The sequence below is a fragment of the Meleagris gallopavo genome, chromosome 2 (genome assembly GCF_000146605.3).
Source record: "Meleagris gallopavo isolate NT-WF06-2002-E0010 breed Aviagen turkey brand Nicholas breeding stock chromosome 2, Turkey_5.1, whole genome shotgun sequence".
Taxonomy (NCBI): domain Eukaryota; kingdom Metazoa; phylum Chordata; class Aves; order Galliformes; family Phasianidae; genus Meleagris; species Meleagris gallopavo.
The window spans coordinates 17,749,965-17,759,272 of record NC_015012.2 but is presented as its reverse complement, the minus strand read 5'-3'; the positions used below and the strand labels follow the sequence as shown (position 1 = coordinate 17,759,272).

At 37.6% G+C, this 9,308-nt stretch overlaps 1 protein-coding gene across 2 annotated transcripts in view; it reads right to left on the bottom strand.

The window, feature by feature from the left end:
• RAB3GAP2 (RAB3 GTPase activating non-catalytic protein subunit 2) overlaps positions 1-9,061 on the bottom strand; it is a 33,645-nt gene extending 24,584 nt beyond the window's left edge. For both annotated transcript variants that reach the window (XM_010706690.2, XM_019612657.1), the window contains exons 1-7: positions 8,939-9,061; positions 6,276-6,399; positions 4,762-4,843; positions 2,735-2,782; positions 2,555-2,630; positions 2,305-2,406; positions 1,116-1,215 (exon numbers count right to left, since the gene is read on the bottom strand). In XM_010706690.2, the coding sequence (XP_010704992.1) occupies positions 1,116-1,215; positions 2,305-2,406; positions 2,555-2,630; positions 2,735-2,782; positions 4,762-4,843; positions 6,276-6,399; positions 8,939-9,046 (640 nt within the window). In that variant the 5' untranslated portion in view covers positions 9,047-9,061. The remainder of the gene's footprint in view (positions 1-1,115; positions 1,216-2,304; positions 2,407-2,554; positions 2,631-2,734; positions 2,783-4,761; positions 4,844-6,275; positions 6,400-8,938) is intronic.
• Positions 9,062-9,308: the final 247 nt, after the last annotated feature.

The following is a 9,308-nucleotide window of genomic DNA, read 5'->3' as shown; positions in this document are numbered from 1 at the left end:
CACACAAAAAAAAAAAACAAAAAAAAACCCTCTACTTAGTCAAAGGAATAGAATGGAGGAAGAAACTGATGGGATCTGAAGAATAACTTAATTTTAAATTAATGTACATTTGAATAGCTGCTGAGGTAAAATGGCATTTTGAAATACTTTCCTTAATGAAATTAAAACACCATTAACTGAATAGAATTTCACAATATCCATCACAACTGTACTTCATATTTACAGAGTTTTCAAATTATGCATGGTTTACTATTCTATACAAATTACAGAAGGCTACTACAATTTATTTCTGTGATCTAGGCATATTTATGTGGCAACTCATTAGCCAAAGAATTACTTTAATATGATGTGAGTTAACATGGTTAAGCACCACACAGCTGCCACTCACTTCCCCCACCAGGGATGGTGAAAAGAACTGCATGACTTGAGATAAAGGCAGTTAATAGGTGAAGCAAAAGCTGCATGCATAAATAGAGTCAGACAAGGAATTCATTCACTTCTCCCTACCAGCAGGCAGATGTTTGGCCACTTCCAAAAAGGCAGGGTTTTGTCACACACACACAAAAAAGGCATTTCAGAAGACTAACACTACTTCTGAACATCCTCCTTTCCTCCTCCTTTCCCCCAACTTTTACTACTGGGCACAACACCATATGGTATGAGAAACAGTCAGCTCTCTTGGTTGTGTCCTCTCTCAAGTTCTCATACACCACAGCCTATTCTCCAGCAGGGCAGTATGAGAAACAGAAAAGGCCTTGACAAGGTGTACTGTCCAGCAACAGCTAAAACACGAATGTGTTATCAACACTGTGCTGGTAACAAATACAAAACAGCATAATATGAGCTACTGTGAAGAAAACGAATTCTATCTCAGCCACAACCAGCACACAGCACTATGGTGAGAACGTACAAAGCAGACAATAGCAGTCACACAACTTGTGCTGAGGACATTTTCTGTGGTGTAAGGAATTACCACGAATGCAAGAGATGCCTCCATACTAACGGTCAAGCAAGAAAGATTCAAATTTTACCTTCTTGATATCTGATAAGTAAATAGTATTTCACATTACACAAAATAAAGAGACTCAGAAATAAAAACTTTCTCTTAACTATACCTCTTGCTACCTGGTTGCGACATGCACGTAGGGACTGAAAGAGACTGAAACCATCAATTGTCACAATTGCTGCTGGATACAGGATACTTAGCTCTTCATTCTGTAGAAAAAAATTAAAGAACAAAAAAAAAAAGAGAAATCACTGCAACTGTTATAACACAGTAGCTAGAAAATAAGCTGCTAACTACATGAAGACAAGTGTAACATCCAAAGAGTTAATTTCTAACAAGCCCTAGGCAAAACGATAAGGCAGAACTAAAAGAACTAAGTGTTATGCCATCCCATATATAAACAGTTATTTAGGCCTGACATTTTATCATTTTATCTTCTTACAATGACTCTTATGCTTGCTTAATACATTTTATGGCTTAGGGAGAAAATATAAAATTTATAGTAGCTTGTGAAGACCACAGAAAATCAAGTCTATCTAGAATACAACAATGCTTTATGAGCCAAATTCTGTAAGTGGATTAGCACATGCATTACCACTTGGGCACAAAAACATTAACTTGGTCATATAAACTCAGGATTCAAATTCCTTAATGTTTCTGTATTTCAAAACCGATCTCAAAACATCATGCTAAGATTGCACAAACATGCATAAAACAAACTCAGAAATGCCTTTAATTTCATTAGTTTTCTGCACACAGCATGCCAACTCAGCCAAAAGCAAAGAAAGCTGGCTTTTCTACTAAGTAGCTTGAGCTCTACAAAAGCTTCTCTGTAGGAAACAGTCATTACGACATGCAGATTCTTAGCACTCTCATAAACATTGCTTTAATTTTTAGCTATCTTCTCTGTGAAAGAACGTAAATGCTTGTGAATGCATACATAGAGCTCCTGGCACCTATCAAGTTTTGTTTTCTCCTTTCATCATCAATATATTATCATATTTTGTGCACATAAATGAGAAACAGGAGATGAATTAAGCTTTTCTTTGCAATGCTGCTGCTGAGATAGCCACAACAAATCTACAGAGTAAACTAAATACTACTAATAACAAAAGAAATGCTGAATCCTCCTCAAACTATACAAGCAAATATAATTCTAGAACAAGAAATCCACAGTCTCTTGTAAGGAATTTTCTACCCATGAAAAAACTGGTAAAGGACGTAGATGATTCACAGAGAAGACTCCCTTCCATACCCCTTAACAATGCCACTTCGCTTTTGAAATAATCTGACAAAACCTGTTCTGTGACACCAGGATGCCTGGGAATTTCATATGTTCTGCACTTAAGCTGCAGGACAGGATCTTCATTTAAAAGCTGTGCAAGAAGCAGTACTCCGCTCTAAAAGAGAAAGAATAATAAGTATGACCATTACTGTCCTTTTTCTCAGGGAAGGCAAAAAAACATGGTCTGTGAAAGCAGATGTTTTTTAGAAATAGATATTTATTACATTGGCTTTCTTGTGGGCTCACTGTGCTGGGAAACATACCTCAGTGTAGAAACGAACATAGCCAGAGGTGAAGCCAACCACAATGCAGGTCCAGTCAGGACGACCTGTGGAACTCCTGTTTCATAAAGATACATTAGAAGTTAAAAACTGCTCTAAGTCATGAACATACGAAGATGTAATGTAAGGAGAATGCATATTCATAGGAATATCAACCCTTACCTCTTCTGACTTGCCAATGGGATACACAATACACTGCTCACGCATTCACTAGAAAGAGAAAGATAAAACTAATAAGCATATTTTACCTTCCAGTTGTAGAAGACTGCTCTACATGATATCTTGTCAACATTTTAAACATATTAACAATATAGTAATGCAGTACATAATTTATTAAGCTCAAATAAGAAAAGGCAAAAAAAAGAAAACCTTCCTTTTAAAGACATTTTGAATTACAAGATCATGTAAGTACCTAAACAGATTGCAATGAGTGCCTATTACACCTTGTTAGCATTCTCCTTCATCACTCAAGACTGATCATTCTGCCACTACTCTCAGTAAAGACTCACTGCTTAAAAAAACAAATACTACACCTGAACCACACTTCTCAAAAACACAGTTCTGAAATACATTATGTAACCAAGTAGATTTTTACATCCACTGTATTCATCATTATAACTTGATAACATTTCAAGAAGTAACTTGGTCTTCCCAAGTAATGGAAACTGAGCATGGCAGGCACAGCATGCAGAAGGCAAGCAGAGGGGCAGGCTTCAATGTCTCAAATCAAAAATTATTTAGCTGTTTCTACAACAGGAAGCTTTACAGAGTCCAGGGAAACAGAAGCAGTACAAAGATTTTATGAAATACCGTATAAATTCAAGATGACATCCTGAACAGCATTTGAAGCACAAAGCTTCCAGTACTGCGGATTATTTGCATTTCAGACCACTTCCATTCCCCAAGGAGTGATTAAATAACCAGGCTAGACAATTATAGAAAAAATTCCTAAACACAAGTTTGACATGAGTTGCAATATAATCACAACCTAGTAGCCACTTCAGTGAAACCTAATCTTTAAGAGGGAAGCTTAGCTGCCTCACAACAGTATCAGTTAAAGACAGCTCTAGGCAAAAAAAGCCACAAGCCTTTAGACAATCTGGCAGTGACTGTCCTACTGACACCTCCACAGAAATAGAACCCTCACCTACAGGAAACACTTGCAAACCTTAAATCAAGCTGTAACAAATTTAGCTGTGTCTGTCTAAAGAAAGCCACCCATTCCACAACGGATCTCAAAGAACAGCATTAAGTCTCTGAACAGAGGGGTTTGTTCATTTGTTGTGCAGTTTGTTTGTTTGGAGTAGAAGATGACATAGTAATTTCAGTGGTAGAATGGGGAAAAGCCCCGAAGGGACATGTTACAAAATAGTTCAAATTCACTGCAGCAGCAGGCTTATCATACAGACTGGAAAACGGCTGATTAATTCAGCAATCCCTGCAGCATAACAGAAGGCTGAAGCCAACAGGCATCCTCAAATGCAGGCAACTCAAGACTGCAAACTTGATAATGAAATCTAAATCCTACTCCATATGGGAGATTCCAGAAAGTGTCAGTCTGGTTATTTGAAGACACATCTAGCAGAAACTTTGTATAAATACCAAATGTATTTCCAAGGCAAATTTTCTAACTGTTCTAAATGACTTAGAGCACCAACACCATTTCTAAAAGTGACAAAAAGTGGTAAAAGGCTATTTACTGTAGAGGTCACAGACAGGTGAAATTCAATGCATCTGAAAAGATGAACACAGAAAAAGCACATGAATGTTGTTCACCGCTTGTAATTTGGACTGACTTCTTAACCAAAGAGATCTTCACATTTACTTGAGATTTTGAAAATGAAAGGAATTATTTCTGGAACAATTTCATACACTTCCAGTTGCAAGATCCCCTACCAAAATTCCATCTCTACTCTAAAAGCAGATTTTCAAAATGTTCTTCTATTACTTGTACAAAGCTTGAGAACCCAGACTTGATTTCTAATTTATATGTAAATGCATTAAACTGCACAGACAGAATTTCTCCTAATTTATATGAGCATGTCCTGAGACACAGTTCCCATGAGTGGCGACCTTCACAAAGTTCTCCCCGATCACTCAATTCCTGTTTTCAATCTATGAATGTACGACAACAAAAATGTACTTGGGCAAAAGCAAAAAACAATGTTTACATTATAAATTAGACCTACCCTTCTTCAACACTCAGACAGCCACTCCAGCCAACAGCATACTGCATTTCTTCTTTTCCCTTGTCACTCTGCTTCCATTTAGCTATGATTAAAAATAGATGCCATCTATAAAACTGTAATGTCTTACATCTCATAGAAGTCTATTCCTAATAGCTCTTTCATACAATACATCTTATTACACTTAGATTAACCACAAGTTACATACCTTGAAGACTAGAAAGAATATTATTTTTACTGATTCTTCTAAGAAACTCATATCTTTGCACAAACTTGCATAGAACAATCATAGAATGGCCTGGGTTGAAAAGGATCATAATAATCATCAAGTTTCAACCCCCCTGCTATGTGCAGGCTCACCAACCACTAGCCCAGGCTACCCAGAGCCACATCCAATATATAAAATCATTATGAAATGACCCATTTTGTTCAAAAAATTACATACAGTAATACCCACTTCATTAGTTTTAAAAGGTTCAATTAATAAAAAAGAATCTTTGGGAGAAGAGTACTAAGCAAATGCAAACTTCTTCTGGGATGATCACTGAAGCTTAAACAAATAACAAAATTTTAATGCTAACCCTGAGAACTGGAAATCCTACACTAAGTCTGACAAGTTTTAACCAACATAGTGCTAGAAAACACAACGCTTTCCTATTCAGAATGTTATGACAACTGACACTTTGTTTCATCAACTTCCAGTTGTAGATGGACAACTAAGAAAACTAGCACTGTGTGGCATTTGTTTGATGCCTAAAGTTTAAGACACAAGGACACTTCTGCCACTGTGTGGTATAGTTACTGCTGAGCAGTTCAGCAGCACCCTCCAGCAGATAAGCTAAATCATCTCCTTATTCTTGATGCAATAGGAACTTTCTGAGGACCACTGCTGTCTTATTTTTTTGAAAAAGTAGCAACTAACCCACATGGTTTTAGATCACATAACTCTTCAGAGAACAACATTTGCAGTATACTAACTTAATGCAATCTGTCTAATTACCTAACTCCTTTCTTTTAAAGCCATTAATCCTTGCCCTATCACTGAACTCTCTGATAAGGAGTCTCTGTACATTTTTATTGCAGGTGCCCTTTAGGTAACAGAAGGCTACGGTAAGGTATCCCCAGAGCTTTCTTTTTCTCCAGGCTTAACAATCCCAGCTCTGTCAGCTTCTATACACAGGAGAGGTGCTCCAGTCCTCTGATCATTCTCATGATCCTCTTCTGGACCTGCTCCAACAGCTCCATGTCTTTCTTATTTTGGAGGTCCCAGAGCTGAATGCAGTATTCTAGGTGAGTTCTTACAAGGGCAAAGGGAAAGAATCACCAACATATCATACTCATGTACTGCAACTCTTAATGGCAAAAGCAACCAGGCCATTGCAAGTAGATAAGTGGAAGCTAGCTCTTCAATGTTCATATATTACTAAGGATAACTCCAGAAATAAGGGGAAAAAATAGATTTTGCCCTGACTACTATTAAATGTATATGCTAAATGTATAGCAGAACATATACTTACACGCTAAAAAGACTGCCTTCTGCTCATTAGCTATTACCATCAGGTCATTTGTTGGTGACAAGGACAACACACAGTCTTGAAGCCAGTAATTCCTCTGGTTCTTAGAAGTAGATTCCTCTTCTTCCTACAAGTAAAGCTTTAGTTAACGTATGCAGTGACTTTTAAACACAGCACAACCTACAGGATTCAAATTAACACTTTGGCTTACTCTCAATACCACTGTCGAATGCACAACTACCTATCAAACTGCTAAAGCACAAATTTGCATAAAAAAACATGATGCACAAAAAGGCATCAACCTTACACTAATTATATCTGCAAGTCTGCAAATTAGTAATGAAGCTGCATTTGTTTGAAAGAAATGCAAGTCTCCTCCAGAGAAAAGCCGCAGGAAGAATTGACAGACCACACTCACGATTGCCTGCTACATTCATTTCCTTTCATATTGCCACAGCATTAAAAAGTCACTTTGTGCATATGAAGAATACATTGAATGTCCATCATCTGGTCAATATTAGCACAATACAAATACTCTGATAAGCTACCTTTGTCCATGCTATCACTTGATTCATACAAGTGAATCTTTTTTTCATGCCATTCTTGTCTGTTTATGGATGCCAAATTCTATAGTAATACTTTTTCCCCAATTACACTGGGAGCTAGGATTGTAATATTTATTTTCACTTTTCCCTTTTACAGTTCAAACATGGCAAAAGATTTCAAGCATATTTACTAGCAAACCACACGGTTCACAACAAGCTACACAGCCCAGTTAAAACTAGCTCCAACTCAACTAATTGCAAGAAACATAGGAGGATTAAATCTCTATTTTCACGTACAACTCCCTAAAATGAAGTAGTAGGAAATTCCTCTAAAAGAAAAAGATATATGTGTACTTATGTAGAAAGATACTTCAGACACCGAAACACTGGGCACGGAACAGGCTGCTCAAGGCAGTGGTTGTGGTGCTGAGCTGGCAGAGTTCAAGGGATTTTCGAACAGTGCTTTCAGACATACGGTTTGGATGTTGGGTGGTCCTGTGCGGAGCCACAAGTTGGACTCAGTGATTCTTGTGGGTCCTTCCAAACACAGGTTATGCTAAGATTCTATGAAATGCTCTAGGAAAAGATCAATTACAATTCAGTTACACTTGCTGAATCTACCAAATTACAAAAGTTTGTGACACTTGTACTAAAAATGTGGCCTGATAAATTCACTTCATTGAAATGGGAGCTGAATATCCATCCTATTTGAGAGTTTTTATACTCCCTTTTATTCCCTGACATCAGCATGGGAGTGACTCATCCCTAGGAGACACCATGCTCATTCAAACTTTTCACCTCAGCTGTAATATGTGTTTTCCTCATTCAAGTAAAAAGTTGAAGATTCTGCTCCACTCCTCAGGCATACTTCCTTCACACTGAGATAAATACAGAAGAGGGTTTTTTTTAGCAAGGCGAGGCTTGGATTCTTTAACTTACCCTATTAACTCTAGCACGGAATTTATCAAGCAGTTTTCTTCAGATGATTCATTCAGATGCAGAGGATTTCTACAGAGACAGTTTCCCTAACATCTTATGCAAGTCATCCCTGACAGCTACAAGGCTCACCTCAACACCAACCCCAGGCTAGCTGCATTATTCTCAAATACACTCATTGGAAGAGGGACGTTTTTCTCCCTGTAAAGAGCAACAGTGAAGCCCTCATCCTGCTTGCTTAATTTCATCTCCTCTTTAATACCATCCATACATCATAAAGGGAGTACTATATGACTAGTAAAAAGATATTTACATCAGTGGTTCAGGATTTCAAAGTCTACACTTAAGACTGGTTGATGACCATAACTTCACTGTCATGCCCAGGCCCCCAAAAGGCACCATTCAGACAGCTACTAAGAGCAAGGTATAGAATATGTTCTTCCTTGCCACCGTATCCGAATAAAGTTAACTACTCTTTACTTTTTTCCCTCAAAAGCTGACTTCAGGCACTTGTTCCAAGTGAAATTAAAGTCTACGCTATTCTTTTTTTTTTTTAAACCATTTTACTCTTTCACTTTTATCCAAATCTGATGCATTTTCAGCATTTCTCATTCCCCACAAATATTTTGGACTGTCATCCCCTAACCACACAGGCAGCTGCAAACCATTAAAACTCTAAAAGAGGACACAGCATGTAATTACATCAGCTTACATCATTGTTTTTAGATTTCTGGTAATTGCACTTCCTAATATTACTTATATATTGGAATGGCAACCAGCAAGAGAAGAATGAGGGATGTGACTCGTTCAAGGCAATGAAAAACACCCATTACCATGTAGGTACACTGAAGTTTTTAGACTGGTTCTAAAAGATCATATCAGTTCTCTTATTTATTTCTTAAAATCAGGAATAATGCACCTTAAGTACTGGAATTACTACACCTTACAATGCATTCCTCTACTACAACAGTTACATACCCAAGGAAACTCTCTTGCAATTTGCAGAAGAATGTCTTAGTTCAGTGTTTATTCTCACCACTGTATTTTTACATGCAACTATGAAACAGTTTTTCTAAGAGTGACCTGGATTCTGAGAGTAGATGCCTGAATTTGTGCCTCCACAGTAACTGCAAGGGAAAATGAGACTGAAATGCAGAGACCTAGAACTCATGCATATGAACTTACAGGTTCTGGTAATTCTGCTTCATCCCAGGCTCCCCAGCCACCATCTTCCCAGTTTGTTGATTTACCTGCTTTAAACAGACAAAAAAAACAGTCACACGAATACAACATAAGCAAGAAAAAACACCAAGTGGATTACTGGCAGTTGTTTTCCTCTCTCCACCAATGCACTGTAACTTTATTAGCAGCAGATACTTTCCGCGGGGGAAAACAAACAAACAAACAAACAAACACGAAGAGGTGGAGCTGGATTTCTTCCTATTTATCTTCACTTCAAGTCTATGAAAGAGTGAAAAAAAAAGCCAACGAAATCAAGATGTGACCTAAGTACAGATTAGAAACAGGTGCAGCAACACCTGACAGACTGTGCGCA